Source organism: Salvelinus namaycush, chromosome 3, assembly GCF_016432855.1.
Source record: "Salvelinus namaycush isolate Seneca chromosome 3, SaNama_1.0, whole genome shotgun sequence".
Classification (NCBI taxonomy): domain Eukaryota; kingdom Metazoa; phylum Chordata; class Actinopteri; order Salmoniformes; family Salmonidae; genus Salvelinus; species Salvelinus namaycush.
The window spans coordinates 17,571,684-17,590,278 of NC_052309.1; the positions used below are offsets into that span (position 1 = coordinate 17,571,684).

The window sequence follows — 18,595 nt, forward strand, 5'->3', positions numbered from 1 at the left end:
GGGGGCCTTATGCCCGTGTCGAAAAGGCATGTAGCAGTGGTCAAGAGTTAGACAGTCGATGTGTTAGTAATAATTTTTGAGCACGGTACTCAAATTAGTTTTGTTAAAGTCCCGAAACAATGAATGCTGCCTCCGAGAATGCAATCTCTAGTTTGTTCAGGGTCCAATGAAGACCTTCGAGAGCCTTTTTTGTGTCGGCTTGGGGCGGGATGTACACAGCCATGGCGATAATCCCCGAGAAATCTCTCGAAGGTATTTGATGACCAAGTATTCCAAGTCGGGGGAGCAGAAGCTTGCAAGTTCCTGTACGTTTCCCCCGCCGCATCATGTGTTGGTCCTAAATCAGAGGCCACCACCAATGGTCTTGACAGAGAGAGGCCGCTTACTATCCGCAAAGAAAACGGTAAAACCTGCTGGTTGTATATAATCCCTATGTTGCAGGATCTGATGTCCCTCTGGAAGGAGATCCTTGCTACTTTTGTTTGTTCATTATAGATTAAACATTGGCGAGTAGTATGCTCGGTAATGGAGGACATCTTAATCTCACTAAGACCTCACCACGTCTGCGTCTCCGTCGGCATTTTTGCTTCCTACACTCCAGTAGGACTCCAAAGCAGCTTGGTGCCTCGCCAAAGAAGCTAGTCCATTGTTATTCCATCTCAGGGAGGTCGGGTAGATTGTGAGTACCCAGCGATTTGTATTCCAATAGTTCTACCCGGGTGTATGCAGTAATGCACAAAACGAACTGATTAAGAAAAACCGAAACCTGCAATGTTTTTTTAATCAGAGCTCAAGGCGAGGCGCCCTCTGTTAGCGCCATCTTAGTACCCGAGCTGGATCTGTCTTATATTTTTCTAATTGAAACCGATCTCTTTCTGTTATTTATTAGGATTGATCTGTTCATTTATTCCTCGGTTAGACAGGTCCACAGTACCATGACAGTTGTCAAGCTGTGCACTGGGGCGTGGAACAATTACACTACAGTATACTCCCATACAAACTTATTCTGCACCAAGTAAACATGATATGATATACTGCCCAACACAATAGGATACTACACAGGCCTATATTATATGACCCCAAGACTAGGGTTGCAAAGGCAGGTATATTACTGGTAACTTTATACATTTATCAGTAAACTACCAGAATTTCAAGGATTTTATGTAATCTATCACAAGACATCTAGTGGCCCTTTTGGGAACTTTAGATTATCACAGGTGTCTGTAATCATCTCTGGCCCTCTGTGTGGCATTATAACATTTAAAATATGAAATAATAAAATATGATTTAAAAATAAAGAAAATAGAAAGGAAAAGCTGTAAAACATCTACTTAATGAATACTGTGGATGTTAAATATGAGGGTATCGGCATGATTGATTCTTTATAAATATTTTTTTAAACACTTAGTAAAATAAACATGTCAGTACAGTGCCTTGCAAAAGTATTCATCCCCCTTGGCGTTTTAACTATTTTGTTGCATTACAACCTGTAATTTAAATGGATTTTTATTTCGATTTCATGTAATGGACATACACAAAATAGTCCAAATTTGTGAACGAAAATGAAAAAACGAACATGTTTAAAAAAATGTCACGGAAAAGTGGTGTGTGCATATGCATTCACCCCCTTTGCTATGAAGCCCCTAAATAAGATCTGGTGCAACCAATTACCTTCAGAAGTCACATAATTAGTTAGATTGCACACAGGTGGACTTTATTTAAGTGTCACATGATCTCAGTATATACACACCTGTTCTGAAAGGCCCCAGAGTCTGCAACAACACTAAGCAAAGGGCACCACCAAGCAAGCGGCACCATGAAGACCAAGGAGCTCTCCAAACAGATCAGGGAAAAGTTGTGGAGAACTACAGATCAGGGTTGGGTTATAAAAAAATATCAGAAACGTTGAACATCCCACGGAGCACAAATAAATCCATTATTACATTTTTTAAAGAATATGGCACCATAACAAACATGCCAAGAGAGGGCTGCCCACCAAAACTCGTGGACCAAGCAAGGAGGGCATTAATCAGAGGCAACAAAGAGACCAAAGATGACCCTGAAGGAGCTGCAAAGCTCCATAGCGGAGATTGGAGTATCTGTCCATAGGACCACTTTAAGCCGTACACTCCATAGAGCTGGGCTTTACAGAATGGCCAGAAAAGCCATTGCTTAAAGAAAAAAATAAGCAAACACGTTTGGTGTTCGGCAAAAGGCATGTGGGAAACTACCAAAACATATGGAAGAAGGTACTCTGGTCAGATGAGACTAAAATGTAGCTTTTTGGCCATCAAGGAAAATGCTATGTCTGGCGCAAACCCAACACCTCTCATCACCCCGAGAACACCATCCCCACAGTGAAGCATGGTGGTGGCAGCATCATGTTATGGGGATGTTTTTCATTGGCAATGATTGGGAAATTTGTCAGAATTTAAGCAATGATGGATGGTGTGGAATACAGGGAAATTATTGAGGGTAACCTGTTTCAGTCTTTGAGACTGGGATGGAGGTTCACCTTCCAGCAGGACAATTTCCCTAAGAATACTGCTAAAGCAACACTCGAGTGGTTTAAGGGGAAACATTTACATGTCTTGGAATGGCCTAGTCCAAGCCCAGACCTCAATCCAATTGAGAATCTGTGGTATGACTTAAAGATTGCTGTACACCAGCGGAACCCATCCAACTTGATGGAGCTGGAGCAGTTTTGCCTTGAATGGGCAAAAATCCCAGTGGCTAGATGTGCCAAGCTTATAGAGACATATCCCAAGAGACTTGCAGCTGTAATTGCTGCAAAAGGTGGCTCTACAAAGTATTGACTTTGGGGGGGTGAATAGTTATGTACGCTCAAGTTCTGTTTTTAGTCTTATTTGTTTGATTCACAAGAAAAAAGAATTAGCATCTTCAAAGTGGTAGGCATGCTGTGTAAATCAAATGATACAAACCCCCCCAAAATCTATTTTAATTCCAGGTTGTAAGGCAACAAAAAAGGAAAAATGCCAGGGGGGGGGGGGGGGGAATACTTTTGTTGTAAAAGTTTTGGCGCAAAACTAGTGGCAGTTGTGAACACATTCAATAGTTGCAGTTAATTGAAAATAATGCCATTGATTAGATGCTTTTTTCATTAATTAGACTATTTTCTCTTAACCATGTGGTCTATCTACTAGAAACTCATGGACAATATGGACACAGATATAATAAATGAATACTATATCAAAATATATATTTTTAAAGTTATTCAAGAATAAATTACCAGAATGACGATACATTGCCATAGATTTTCTGTTAATTACTGAAGATTGCAGTAACTTTGGTAAATTACCGGTAGCTTTGCAACCTTATCCAAGACACTAACAAAATAGACTTGGTGGAAGCTGGTGCTGCTGTGTAATTATCTAACACATGAAATCCTTGCTGTTATTGTACAGTAAAGCACCCAATATCAGGAGTGACTAATCTCTAACAAACACTCACTGAACACGAGACTGTTCTGTTTCAGAGATGTTAGTGGGCTTAAGTAGGTTTTTGGGGCCGTGCGTACTGTATCACTCCTCTGATGTCAGTTTGCTGTTCGCTGTTCATTTGTTTGCAGTGGAGTTATGGCAGTAGCTGTCCCAGTTAGTGGATGTGCCAGCGATAGATGGACAGATCGGCAGACGGACAGACTCACCAGGCCTGCGACTTCCTCCTGGGAAGGCTTTGTCTCATCCACTTGGAATGAGGGGTCAGGTGGAATATCAGCTGTCTGCAGATCTTGTTGGATGACTTCAGGGTATCTGTTTCCTGTAATATACACACATACATACACACATACATACATACATACATACATACATACATACATACATACATACATACATACATACATACATATACATAGGGTGAAAGTGTCTGGCTTTCAAATAGAGGAACAATCAAAGTGACTGCTCTTGTTGACTCTCTGAACTGAATACATTTAATGAAAATAGGCCTATTTTCCTTTCCGACATCATGAACAATGGAATTAGACCCCTGCATTTTCCTTCATATGATGTCAAATGCATCATACGGGGATGATTTCTGTATTTTGAAAGTTACATATCTTGAAAAAACATTTTGCGACTATGTCAACAATGCACTAATGAAACAAATACCAAAATATTGTTTTGGGGTGGAATTTTCCTTTAAACCACATTTAGGACAACCTTGTGACGCCTAAAAATTAATTGATACACTTTCGAAGCCCAAGGCAGAACATTTTGGATACACATATTTCAATGGACCACTGTTTCACTTATGTCCTTGCAACCCCTATTATGCCACTTTGAGCTGTGTAGTGATGGGGCTGTTTCCTTTGTTCTTAGAATGTTAGTTTAAAAGGTGAAGGTTATTTATATTGTCTGATCCCCTTCACTTATCCCACTACAAACAATCCAACCACTTGGCTGCTATCACCACATTATCTCAAGGCTCTTCTCCCTTGTCCATCCAACATGGTTATACATCAAAATATACTTTAGCATCTCTGTCAGTCCCTCTCTCCTTGGTCTTGCTCTTGTTCCATTGCTCTTTCTCCCTTATAATAACATGTTTTTCTCTTTGATGGGAATTGGGGCATTGTCAACATGGAATCAAATTCAAAATTGATTCAGAATATGCACAGGCAGTAGCCACCACAGGGCTCTTGAGATATAGATACACAGTACTATGGTTGAATGCACAATAAAAGACATGTTTTGAAGCAGTGGTTCTTCACGTTTTGATGAGTTGTTGTTGACATTGGATTGTACTTTTGACGGTTGTAGAAATGACACCACACTGTGACTGACCTACTTCTTGTCATTAGTTATAAATAGGCGCCCCATGTCTCCAGCACCCCAAGAGTGAATACGTACACACACACACAAATGCGTCATTCAGAGCCTAATCATAACTATATGATTTATGGCAGCAGTTGGAAGGCTGGAACCAAACCAAATGGCCTAGCAGTCATATTTCTAAGGCACTGACCATCATCTATTTGCTCCTGTAACGGCAGATTTCCTCCTCTTCGTCTGAAGAGGAGGTGTAGCAGGGATCGGACCAAGACGCAGCGTAGTAAGTGTCCATGGTTTTAATATAATAAACTGAACAAGACACAATACAAAATAACAAAAGTAAATCTAACCAAAACAGTCCCGTGTGGCACAAACACTGACACAGGAAACAATCACCAACAACCCAATAGTGAAAACAGGCTACCTAAATATGGTTCCCAATCAGAGACAATGAAAAACACCTGCCTCTGATTGAGAACCATATCAGGCCAAATGACAAACCTAAACATAGAAACACAGAACATAGAATATACCCACCCAGCTCACGTCCTGACCAACTAAATAAAGACTAAACAAAGGAAATAAGGTCAGGAACGTGACAGTACCCCCCCCCCCCCCCCCCCCCCCAAGGTGCGGACTCAGGCCGCAAAACCTGAACCTATAGGGGAGGGTCTGGGTGGGCATCTGTCCACGGTGGCGGCTCTGGCGCTGGACGTGGCCCCCACTCCACCATAGTCAATCCCCGCCTCCGTGGCTTCCTCGGATCGCTGACCCTCCAAAATAACCCAACTGGACTGATGGGCGCCTCTGGACTGAGGGGCAGCTCCGGACTGAGGGGCAGCTCCGGATTGAGGGGCAGCTCCGGACTGAAGGGCAGCTCATGACTGAGAGGTAGCTCCTGACTGAGGGATAGCTCCTGACTGAGGGGTAGCTCATTACTGAGAGGTAGCTCATGACTGAGGGGCAGCTCATGACTGAAGGGCAGCTCATGACTGAAGGGCAGCTCCTGACTGGCGGGCGGCTCAGGCAGCTCCTGACTGGCGGGCGGCTCAGGCAGCTCATGACTGGCGGGCGGCTCAGGCAGCTCCTGACTGGCGGGCGGCTCTGGCGGCTCCTGACTGGCGGACGGCTCTGGCGGCTCCTGACTGGCGGGCGGCTCTGGCGGCTCCTGACTGGCGGGGGCTCCGGCGGCTCCTGACTGGCGGGCGGCTCCGGCGGCTCCTGACTGGCGGGCGGCTCTGGCGGCTCCTGACTGGCGGGCGGCTCTGGCGGCTCCTGACTGGCGGGCGGCTCTGGCGGCTCCTGACTGGCGGGCGGCTCTAGTGGCTCAGGACAGACGGGCGGCTCTGGCGGCTCCTGACTTGCGGGCGACTCTGACGGCTCAGGACAGACGGGCGGCTCAGACGGCGCTGGGCAGACGGGCAGCGCAGGCGGCTCTGGGCAGACGGACAGATCAGACGGCGCTGGGCAGACAGGCAGCGCAGGCGGCGCTGGGTAGACGGGCAGCAGCAACAGGGCGTACAGGGCTCTGGAGACGCACAGGAGGCTTGGTGCGTGGTGCCGGAACTGGTGGTACCGGGCTGGAGACACGCACCACAGGGTTAGTGCGTGGAGGAGGAACAGGGCTCTGGAGACGCACAGGAAGCCTGGTGCGTGGTGTTGGCACTGGTGGTACTGAGCTGGGGCGAGGAGGTGGCACCGGATAGACCGGACCGTGAAGGCGTACTGGAGCTCTTGAGCACCGAGCCTGCCCAACCTTACCTGGTTGAATACTCCCTTTAGCCCGGCCAGTGCGGCGAGGTGGAATAGCCCGCACTGGGCTGTGCTGGCGAACCGGGGACACCATGCGTAAGGCTGGTGCCATGTACACCGGCCTGAGGAGACGCACTGGAGACCAAATGCGTTGAGCCGGCTTCATGGCACCTGGCTCGATGCCCACTCTAGCCCGGCCGATACGAGGAGCTGGGATGTACCGCACCGGGCTATGCACACGTACAGGAGACACCGTGCGCTCTTTTGCATAACACGGTGTCTGCCCGTACTCTCGCTCTCCACGGTAAGCACGGGGAGTTGGCGCAGGTCTCCTACCTGACTTCACCACACTCCCCGAGAGCCCCCCCCAAGAAATATTTGGGGCTGCCTCTCTGGCTTCCAGCCGCGCTTCCGTGCTGCCTTCTCATACCACCGCCTCTCGGCTTTAGCTGCCTCCAGCTCTTCACGAGGGCGGCGATATTCTCCAGCTTGAACCCAGGGTCCCTTACCGTCCAGAGTTTCTTCCCAAGTCCATGAATCCTGTGTCTCTTGCCACTCCTGCTGCTGTCCTTTACCACGCTGCTTGGGCCTTGGTTGGTGGGTGATTCTGTAACGGCAGATTTCCTCCTCTTCGTCTGAAGAGGAGGTGTAGCAGGGATCGGACCAAGACGCAGCGTAGTAAGTGTCCATGGTTTTAATATAATAAACTGAACAAGACACAATACAAACACAGGAAACAATCACCCACAACCCAATAGTGAAAACAGTCTACCTAAATATGGTTCCCAATCAGAGACAATGAAAAACACCTGCCTCTGATTGAGAACCATATCAGGCCAAATGACAAACCTAAACATAGAAACACAGAACATAGAATATACCCACCCAGCTCACGTCCTGACCAACTAAATAAAGACTAAACAAAGAAAATAAGGTCAGGAACGTGACAGCTCTTGAATTGACCCTTGCAGCCGTGGATTCCTAAACATTCTATTTTCTGTGCCTGATCTCATTTGATGTTCTCTGACAACAGCACGGCTGAGGTGGTTGAGACAAACAGACAGATGGACAAACAGACAGCTCAACAGTCAGACATTACGATGGGCTTACCCTCTTTGGACACTGCATGTCTTTGGCCAGGCTGAGCAAGAGTTCATGGGAGATCGGATCCACCAGGTTGAGAAAGGCTGCGTTCTTATAAAGGATATCATTAAGGGATGTTCCCTGGAGTCCCAAGTCCTGTGGGAACACAGATTTAGAGAGAATAATCTACCATTGGTGTTTCTTTTCAATCATTCCAAGATCCAACAAGGGGTGAATTACAATATTTTTAAGTGCAAGTCATGCATCATTAATTATTCAAGTGATATGATGTGGACTGCTTAATGGTAACAGATTATCAATATATTTACATAATACTTTCATCAGCCACTTTCCTCGTTATGTTCATTTATCAAGCTGAGAGGATTTTACACTAAGAGTGCCACATGGGACAAGGCACAGGATAGGCAGGGGTGTGGGATGGGGGTTTAAAGCGGTGCAATTTCTCCCAAAATGACATTTCAAACACACAACAACTAAAGTGATGTGCTGTGCCCTCAGTCACCCCTAACAGTAAAATAACGTTCTATTGCATAAACATGCACTCTAGGGACAGTGACTTTACTGCTGTGCTCTGCATGGGGTCTGCAATGTGCCTTAGAACACTTCCATCCCTAAAAGCCTTGGGTTTTTACACACACCACACTGAACATACTCCAGAGCTATCCAAAAAAGACCTCTAAAAACACCACGCAGGCACTTAGAGAAATGGTTCAAGTCTACAGCACTCCCGCTCCCCACCATCTTCTATGGAATTCAAATGGCAGGCGTGTGTGATGTGCAGATGGGGTTAATAAAAACGAGGAATGAGAACCTCCCCAGAGGTTGTTCTTACTTGTATCATCTGCAGGGCTGCTGCTATTTGCAGTGACAGTGTAAATAGAGTGAGGCAAAGGAAGCTGCAATGTCAGGTAATCTGAGGGCTGCTCTGAGGGCTGCTCTGAGGGCTGCTGCTGGTGAGGAGGGATTGATGTCATCGTGAGCCCGAGTTTGAGATGTAACGCTTTGACACACATCAAAAGGCCTTCGATACAGCCCTCACCAACCTCCCATATCGAGGAGGATGAGTTCAACTAAACACACACAGAAATCCCTGAAACAAATGAGCTGAAACCGCAGGTATGCCATGACAGAAAGGCTCGAAAACAAAACATCCACCACAATGAAAGGTTAAGGCGGAGCAGAGCAGAGGAGGACAAAACTAAATTCAGGAAAACATTTCTCCCCCTCTTATAATTCATTTGTTTCAGGACTTGGTTTACTAACGGGTTCTAAGTCAAATGGGGGCTATATGCAATCATACAAAATATGATTTTCTCCATTTCTGTTTTACAGTACGAGCAAAGCTGCTGTAAGTATGTTTACTTGCTGGACTCCATGCAATGTGAAGATGGTAGTGTAATGAACATGAGGGAGATGGAGTCAAGCACAGGGTGCAGCAGGTGTTTATTGCAAAGGACCACCTCAGGAGGCAGGTAGCTGGGTCCAGGGGCAGGCAGAAGGTCATAAACGGGGTCCAAAAGGGCAACAGTACAGGCAGGAAAAAGGCTAGTAATGTAGTCTGGGAGATCAGGCAAAAGGTAGATAACAGGAAATCCGCTAGGCTAAAGTACAGGCAGGGAATAGTCAAAAGGCGTCGTTAGTGAGGCAGGCAAAAACTATCATACACGGGAGAAGGAAATCGCAGGAAACAGCGCTCCGTAAGCCGTGTGTCACAAAACAAACAATACCTCACAGTGATGGGGTGCAGAACTGAACTAAATAGTGTGTGATGACGACATACGGGTGTGTGAACAGGTGATTAGAATTCAGGTGATTGGGATCTGGAGAGTGAGCTGCGTTCAGGGGATCTAGGTGTTAGAGGGTGTGAGTTGGAAGCAGATGTTACAGTACCCCGGCTCTTGACGGCCTCGGAAGCTGAGCAGGGGGCCTCCCCCATGGACGTGGAGCTGGGCGGTCAGGACGGTTACAGTGGAAAGCCAGGATCATGGCTGGGTCGAGGATGTCCTGGGCGGGGACCCAGGACCATTCTTCTGGTCCGTACCCCTCCCAAAACACCAGGTAGTGGATGCGACCACCCAGGCGCTTGGAATCAAGGAGGGCTTGGAAGTAATAAGCCGGTGCACCGCCGACGTCAAACAGAGGGGGTGCGTCGAGGTGCGCCACAGGAGGATGGAGAGGGCTGTACCTCACAGGCTTGAGAAGGGACACATGGAAGGATGAGGAGATGGTAGGTGACAGGATTGATACAGTGTGTTATTTTGAAGAGACCAATGAACTGTGGACTGAACTTTTTGCATGGGTCACGAAGCCGGATGTCCCACACACGTTGCCCAAACCGGCTCACTCTGTCGAAACCACTCATCGACGGCAGGCACAGTTCCCGGGTTCTGTCTACCATGGGAACACGGGGGGTTGGTATCCGAGGACACACTGAAAAGGACTGAGATGGAGTGAGGAATGCACCAGGGAGTTCTGTGCATATTCGGAGGAATCTGTGCGTATTCGGCCCAGGCTAGATAGCGACTTGTAATCACAGATTACAAAAAGAAAACCAGCCCCGTCGCAGACCAGGATGTCTTGCTCCCAGACAGGCTAAATAACTTTTGCTTGCTTTGAGGACAATACAGTGCCACTGACACGGCCCGCTACCAAAACCTGCGGGCTCTCCTTCACTGCAGCCGAGGTGAGTAAAACATTTAAACGTGTTAACCCTCGCAAGGCTGCAGGCCCAGACGGCATTCCCAGCCACGTCCTCAGAGCATGCGCAGACCAGCTGGCTGGTGTGTTTAAGGACATATTCAATCAATCCTTATCCCAGTCTGCTGTTCCCACATGCTTCAAGAGGGCCACCATTGTTCCTGTTCCCAAGAAAGCTAAGGTAACTGAGCTAAACGACTACCGCCCCGTAGCACTCACTTCCGTCATCATGAAGTGCTTTGAGAGACTAGTCAAGGACCATATCACCTCCACCCTACCTGACACCCTAGACCCACTCCAATTTGCTTACCGACCCAATAGGTCCACAGACGACGCAATCGCAACCACACTGCACACTGCCCTAACCCATCTGGACAAGAGGAATACCTATGTGAGAATGCTGTTCATCGACTACAGCTCAGCATTTAACACCATAGTACCCTCCAAACTCGTCATCAAGCTCGAGACCCTGGGTCTCGACCCCGCCCTGTGCAACTGGGTCCTGGACTTCCTGACGGGCCGCCCCCAGGTGGTGAGGGTAGGTAACAACATCTCCACCCCGCTAATCCTCAACACCGGGGCCCCACAAGGGTGCGTTCTGAGCCCTCTCCTGTACTCCCTGTTCACCCACGACTGCGTGGCCATGCACGCCTCCAACTCAATCATCAAGTTTGCGGACGACACTACAGTGGTAGGCTTGATTACCAACAACGACGAGACGGCCTACAGGGAGGAGGTGAGGGCCCTCGGAGTGTGGTGTCAGGAAAATAACCTCACACTCAACGTCAACAAAACAAAGGAGATGATTGTGGACTTCAGGAAACAGCAGAGGGAGCACCCCCCTATCCACATCGACGGGACAGTAGTGGAGAAGGTGGAAAGTTTTAAGTTCCTCGGTGTACACATCACGGACAAACTGAATTGGTCCACCCACACAGACAGCGTTGTGAAGAAGGCGCAGCAGCGCCTCTTCAACCTCAGGAGGCTGAAGAAATTCGGCTTGTCACCAAAAGCACTCACAAACTTCTACAGATGCACAATCGAGAGCATCCTGTCGGGCTGTATCCCCGCCTGGTACGGCAACTGCTCCGGCCACAACCGTAAGGCTCTCCAGAGGGTAGTGAGGTCTGCACAACGCATCACCGGGGGAAAACTACCTGCCCTCCAGGACACCTACACCACCCGATGTCACAGGAAGGCCATAAAGATCATCAAGGACAACAACCACCCAAGCCACTGCCTGTTCACCCCGCTATCATCCAGAAGGCGAGGTCAGTACAGGTGCATCAAAGCAGGGACCGAGAGACTGAAAAACAGCTTCTATCTCAAGGCCATCAGACTGTTAAACAGCCACCACTAACATTTAGTGGCCGCTGCCAACATACTGACTCAACTCCAGCCACTTTAATAATGGGAATTGATGGAAATGATGTAAAAATGTACCACTAGCCACTTTAAACAATGCCACTTAATATAATGTTTACATACCCTACATTACTCATCTCATATGTATATGTATATACTGTACTCTATACCATCTACTGCATCTTGCCTATGCCGTTCTGTACCATCACTCATTCATATATCTTTATGTACATATTCTTTATCCCTTTACACTTGTGTGTATAAGGTAGTAGTTGTGGAATTGTTAGGTTAGATTACTTGTTGGTTATTACTGCATTGTCGGAACTAGAAGCACAAGCATTTCGCTACACTCGCATTAACATCTGCTAACCATGTGTATGTGACAAATACAATTTGATTTGATTTGATCAGGTGAACAAAAGCTTGAGATTTCCTTCACACTTGAAGCAGCACACCAGTTGTTATTTATGAAAAAACATACTCCACCCGCTTTTGACTTCCCCCGAAGTCGCTGTACGATCCTGCTGCTGCATGGAGAATCCACTGAGTACTACGTGCATAGCGTCATCATCTAGCCAACTTTCAGTAAAACACAATATTGCAACTTTTCAAGTCTCTCTGATAGGAAACGCTCAAACAAAGCTCATCCATCTTATTCTCGAGTGATGGGACATTTGCCAATAGAACGGAGGGGAGCACCGTTCGGTTTTGTCTTCGCCTCAATTTCACCAGGACATCACCTCGTCTACCATGTCTACGCCTGCAGCGTTTTGGTAGCCAATGGAACAAAGGAATAGGGTCCAGCATGAACAGTGGAACAGCTGAGTCAGAGTTGAAGACGTATTTGAAGTCGAAATCGAGGTTAGTAACTGTCGATCTGATGTCTAGAAGTGCTTGGTGGTCATATGTGATAATAGTATTAACTTTCTGTACAAAAAAGGTAAGGATAAACACTATAAAAGTCACTATAAAGCAAAGTTTGGTTGGAACTCGTAAGATGTTCGGTGCTATCTTGTCACACATCTTGTCATGAGGCTGAGAGAAAATGTTTTAAAGCAAGTTTTCTGTAATTCTACAAATTTTTCCATGGCTTATGACGTGTTCATATGCTATCTGGGGGGGGGGGGGGGGGGAGGCCGCCAACTTGTTCATATGCTATCTGGGGGTTTCCGACCTCCAGGTGGACCGCAACCGATGTGTTCATATGCTATCTGGGGGTTTCCGACCTCCAGGTGGACCGCAACCGATGTGTTCATATGCTATCTGGGGGGGGTTCGACCTCCAGGGGGACCGCAACCGACGTGTTCATATGCTATCTGGGGGGGTTCGACCTCCAGGTGGACCGCAACCGATGTGTTCATATGCTATCTGGGGGGGTCCGACCTCCAGGTGGACCGCAACCGATGTGTTCATATGCTATCTGGGGGGGGGTTCGACCTCCAGGGGGACCGCAACCGACGTGTTCATATGCTATCTGGGGGGGTTCGACCTCCAGGTGGACCGCAACCGATGTGTTCATATGCTATCTGGGGGGGTTCGACCTCCAGGGGGACCGCAACCGACTTGTTCATATGCTATCTGGGGGGGTTCGACCTCCAGGGGGACCGCAACCGACTTGTTCATATGCTATCTGGGGGGGTCCGACCTCCAGGGGGACCGCGACCGACTTGTTCATATGCTATCTGGGGGGGTCCGACCTCCAGGGGGACCGCAACCGACTTGTTCATATGCTATCTGGGGGGGTCCGACCTCCAGGGGGCCCACAACCAACGTGTTCATATGCTATCTGGGGGGGTTCGACCTCCAGGGGGACCGCAACCGATGTGTTCATATGCTATCTGGGGGGGTCCGACCTCCAGGTGGACCGCAACCAACGTGTTCATATGCTATCTGGGGGGGTCCGACCTCCAGGGGGACCGCAACCGACTTGTTCATATGCTATCTGGGGGGGTCCGACCTCCAGGGGGACCGCAACCGATGTGTTCATATGCTATCTGGGGGGGTCCGACCTCCAGGGGGACCGCAACCGACTTGTTCATATGCTATCTGGGGGGGTCCGACCTCCAGGGGGCCCACAACCAACGTGTTCATATGCTATCTGGGGGGGTCCGACCTCCAGGGGGACCGCAACCGACTTGTTCATATGCTATCTGGGGGGGTCCGACCTCCAGGGGGACCGCAACCGATGTGTTCATATGCTATCTGGGGGGGTCCGACCTCCAGGGGGACCGCAACCGACGTGTTCATATGCTATCTGGGGGTTTCCGACCTCCAGGGGGACCGCAACCGACTTGTTCATATGCTATCTGGGGGGGTTCGACCTCCAGGGGGACCGCAACCGATGTGTTCATATGCTATCTGGGGGGGTCCGACCTCCAGGGGGCCCACAACCAACGTGTTCATATGCTATCTGTATTTTTTGAGGGGTTGGGGGCCCCCTGGAGGTCAGGGTCCCAGGGCACATGCCCTGCGTACCTGGTCGGTAATCCAGCCATGGACAAGAGAAGGTGGAGCTGAGCAAGTTTTCATTAATGTAACTTCAGGGCTACAGGGAAGCAGAGCAGTGCAAGGTTACGCCTTTTGCTGCTGTTTAAATTTGATGATTGACACGTGGCTCAGATAATTCACTAATTTGTGTGCAATTCACAAGCACCATCCAGCATGGCAGGATAAATATGTGGAGACATTTAATGTACACTATGTAGAACTGTGGAATGTAGGAAAACCCCGAGAATAATATCTAAGGAATAGAAAATTGGCCTTTAGTTTAACATATTCAGTGGTTGCCCTCTATATACTCTATTTCAGTCTCCGTTTGTCACCTGTCTGAAATGTGATATTCCAGAAAGAGCCTGAAGACCTACACCTCAACAGCAGTGAAGGTGTTACCATACATACCTAAGCCAGACAAGGCAGACAATCTGACACAGCAGTTACAATTTTGATCTGTGATTATGTAAGGGGCAAGCCACTGAATAATTGTACCCTGAACTAAATTACACTATATATACAAAAGTATGTGGACACCCCTTCAAATGAGTGGATTCTGCTATTTCAGACACACCTGTTGCTTAAAGGTGTATAAAATCGAGCACACAGCCATGCAATCTCCATAGACAAACATTGACAGTAGAATGGCCTTACTGAAGAGCTCAGTGACATTCAATGTGTCACGTCATAGGATGCCACCTTTCAAACTAGTCAGTTAATCGCATTTCTGCCCTGCACGAGCTGCCCAGTCAACTGTAAGTGCTGTTATTGTGAAGTGGAAACGTCTAGGAGCAACAACGGGTCAGCCGTGAAGTGGTAGGTCACACAAGCTCACAGAACGGTACAACCGAGTGCTGAAGCGCGTAGCGTGTTAAAATTGTCTGTACTCGGTTGCAACACTCACTACCGAGTTCCAAACTGCCTTTGGAAGCAATGCCAAGTGTCTGCTGGAGTGGTGTAAACCTCGCTGCCATTGGATTCTGGAGCAGTGAAAACGCGTTCTCTGCAGGGATGAATTACGCTTCACCATCTGGCAGTCCGACGGACAAATCTGGATTTGGTGGATGCCAGGAGAACACTACATGCCCCCAATGCATAGTGCCAACTGTAAAGTTTGGTGGAGGAATAATGGTCAGGGGCTGTTTTTCATGGTTCGGACTAGGCCCCTTAGATCCAGTGAAGGGAAATCATAATGCTACAGCATACAGTGACATTCTAGATGATTCTGTGCTTTCAACTTTGTGGCAATAGTTTGGGGAAGGCCCTTTCCTGTTTCAGCATGACAATGTCCCCTTGCACAAAGCAAGGTCCATACAGAAATGGTTTGTCGAGAATGGTGTGGAAGAACTTGACTGGCCTGCACAGAGCCCTGACCTCAACCCCATCGAACACCTTTGGCATGAATTGGAACACCGACTGCGAGACAGGCCTAATCACCCAACATCAGTGCCCAACCTCACTAATGCTCTTGTGGCTGAATGGAAGCAAGTTCACGCAGAAAATAAAGAGACTGTCACATACTGTAAATAATTTTAAGGGGAAGGGGAAACTCCAAAATATGAAGTAACACGCCTAATTTACAAACAAACCTACAGTCGCTTACACATGCATAATAATCTAATACGAATAATAGATGCAGCATTTTACCAGTACATTTCGCATTTTTGATCAGGCTGACTTGAGTGACAACCTGTGGATACTGCTGATCTAACAGCATCACATTCTGCAGGTGCACCAGATAACTTACGGACGGACACATCTTATGAAGTTTAGGAGAAGTAAACTATTATTCAATGTTAAACATTCTCTCTTACCTTTCTTAGCAATTTGAGCACCTCGACTGCTTGTTCTTGTTTCTGTTCTCGAAGAAGCTTCTGTATTTCCCGGATCCATGCCACCCGTCTCACATAGGGGCTGTGGTTGGTTTTCCGCAGCATCCCTGGGAGCTTGTCTGACTTCAGCATCAGGGATGTAAACAAGAATTCCCCGCCTCCCCTGCCACCACTCCGCTCAGCTTCTCCGGAGCTGTCATGCTGCTGGCGTCTCCTCTTGGAAAATGTGGTTTCTATTTGGTCCAGACTACTTTGCCTGGTCAATTTTGAACCCATTACTTCACAGATTATTTCTGTTGAACAACGGTTCCTAGACGCTATATACATGTACCTGACAAAATGTAGCCATAACAGTTACACAGTAGCCTAAACTTGGATATTGAGTAACGCACGCACGTATTTTTTTATCTGAACAGTATGAAAACAAAGGGAGAAAATATGAGCGGAGGTTGATAAATTACTATATTCTCTATTAGATTACATTTAGAGCATTACACCAGCAGTATTGCATAGCTTTCTATTCATATTCAAATAATTTCCACCGTCTTGCCGTTTAAACCATGCACTACCACAACAGAGCTCGAGCAGTCAGTGTAGCCTACTACAACATCACGTGGAGATCGTGGTCTTTGCTTCCAATAAGAATCCGCGCTGCCTAGATCAGTCATGCGATTACTCTCTCGGTGTCGGCGACTGTCCAAGACCAGTTATGTTGTTTAGCTTTCTATTTGAGAGGGATGATTTAATGCTAATACATTTTGTACACAGTTTGTCAATTATCATAGTAATTATCATATCACATACTATCAGTCTGAATAATGACGCAAGAGGAGATGGCTGCCGTTTTACGATCCCCTAACTAATTGTGCTATTGTTTGGTTTTTTGCGTTATTTGTAACTTATTTTGTACATAATGTTTCTGCCACCATGTCTTATAACCAAAAATAGCTTCTAGATATCAGGACAGCGATTACTCACCCCATACTGGATGAATACTTTTTCTTTAACAAGTCGGAATGGAAGGATTTACTTCAGACGCCAGACAAGATCCTCATCCCTGTCATTCACAGGAGAAAGAGACGGAGATATCAGGACAAAGGTCTGGGTGCCTTGTAAGGATCTGAAGATGAGTGGGTAATCTCCCTTTACCATCGGTCCTATTCGCCAACTTACAATCAATGAATAATAAAATGGACAAACTATGATCACGTATATCCTACCAACGGGACATTTAAAAACTGTAATATCTTATGTTTCACCAAGTCGTGGCTGAACGACATGAATAACATACAGCTGGCGAGTTTTACGCTTTTTCGGCAGGATAGAACAGCGGCCTCTGGTAACACAAGGGGTGGTGGTCTATGTATATTTGTAAACAACAGCTGGTGCACGAAATCTAAGGAAGTCTTGAGGTTTTGCTCGCCTGATAAGCTGTAGACCACACTATTTACCAAGAGTTTTCATCTATATTCTCCGTAGCTGTCTATTTACCATCACAAACCGATGCTGGCACTAAGACCGCACTCAATGAGCTGTATGCGGCCATAAGAAAACAGGAAAACGCTCACCCAGAGGTGGCGCTCCTAGTGTCCGGGGACTTTAATGCAGGGAAACTTAAATCCATTTTACCTCATTTCTACCAGCCTGTTAAATGTGCAACCAGAGGGGGAAAAAACTCTAGACCACCTTTACTCTCCTTCGCCCTCCATTTAGCAAATCTGACCATCATTCTATCCCATTGATTGCTGCTAACAAACAAAAACTAAAGCAGGAAGCACCAGTGACTCGGTCAATAAAAAAGTGTACAGATGAAGCAGATGCTACAGGACTGTTTTGCTAGCACAGACTGGAATATGTTCTGGGATTCTTCCGATGGCATTGAGGAGTACACCACATCTAGCATTGGCTTCATCAATAAGTGCATCGATGACATCGTCTCCACAGTGACCGTACGTACATACCCCAACCAGAAGCCATGGATTACAGGTAGCATCCACACTGAGCTAAATGCTAGAGCTGCCGCTTTCAAGGAGCGGGACTCTAACCCGGAAGCTGATAAGAAATCTCGCTATGCCCTCCGACAAACCATCAAACAGGCAAAGTGTCAATACAGGACTAAGATTGAATCGTGCTACACCGGTTCCGACGCTCGTCGGAGGTGGCAGGGCTTGCAAACTACTACAGACTACAAAGGGAAGCACAGCATCGAGCTGCCCAGTGACACAAACCTAGACGAGCTAAATTACTTCTATGTTCGAGTCAAGGCAAGTACCACTAAAATGTGCATGAGAGCATCAGCTGTTCCGGACGACTTTGTGATCAAGCTCTCCGTTGTCGATGTGAGTAAGACCTTTAAACAGGTCAACATTCACAAGGCCGCATGGCCAGATGGATTTCCAGGACGTGTACTCCGAGCATGCGCTGACCAACTGGCAAGTGTCTTCGCTGACATTTTTAATCTGTCCCTGACTGAGTCTGTAATACCAACATGTTTCAAGCAGACCACCATAGTCCCTGTGCCCAAGAACACTAAGGTAACCTGCCTAAATGACTACCGACCCG

At 47.3% G+C, this 18,595-nt stretch overlaps 1 protein-coding gene across 1 annotated transcript in view; it reads right to left on the reverse strand.

The window, feature by feature from the left end:
- The window catches only part of LOC120044242 (leucine-rich repeat-containing protein 75B-like), a gene marked incomplete at its 3' end in the record, with an annotated part of 44,695 nt that extends 28,386 nt beyond the window's left edge, over window positions 1–16,309 (reverse strand). The window contains exons 1-3 of the mRNA XM_038988848.1: window positions 16,016–16,309; window positions 7,656–7,784; window positions 3,668–3,780 (exon numbers count right to left, since the gene is read on the reverse strand). Coding sequence (XP_038844776.1) covers window positions 3,668–3,780; window positions 7,656–7,784; window positions 16,016–16,309 — 536 coding nt within the window. The remainder of the gene's footprint in view (window positions 1–3,667; window positions 3,781–7,655; window positions 7,785–16,015) is intronic.
- Between the last annotated feature and the right edge of the window lie 2,286 nt (window positions 16,310–18,595).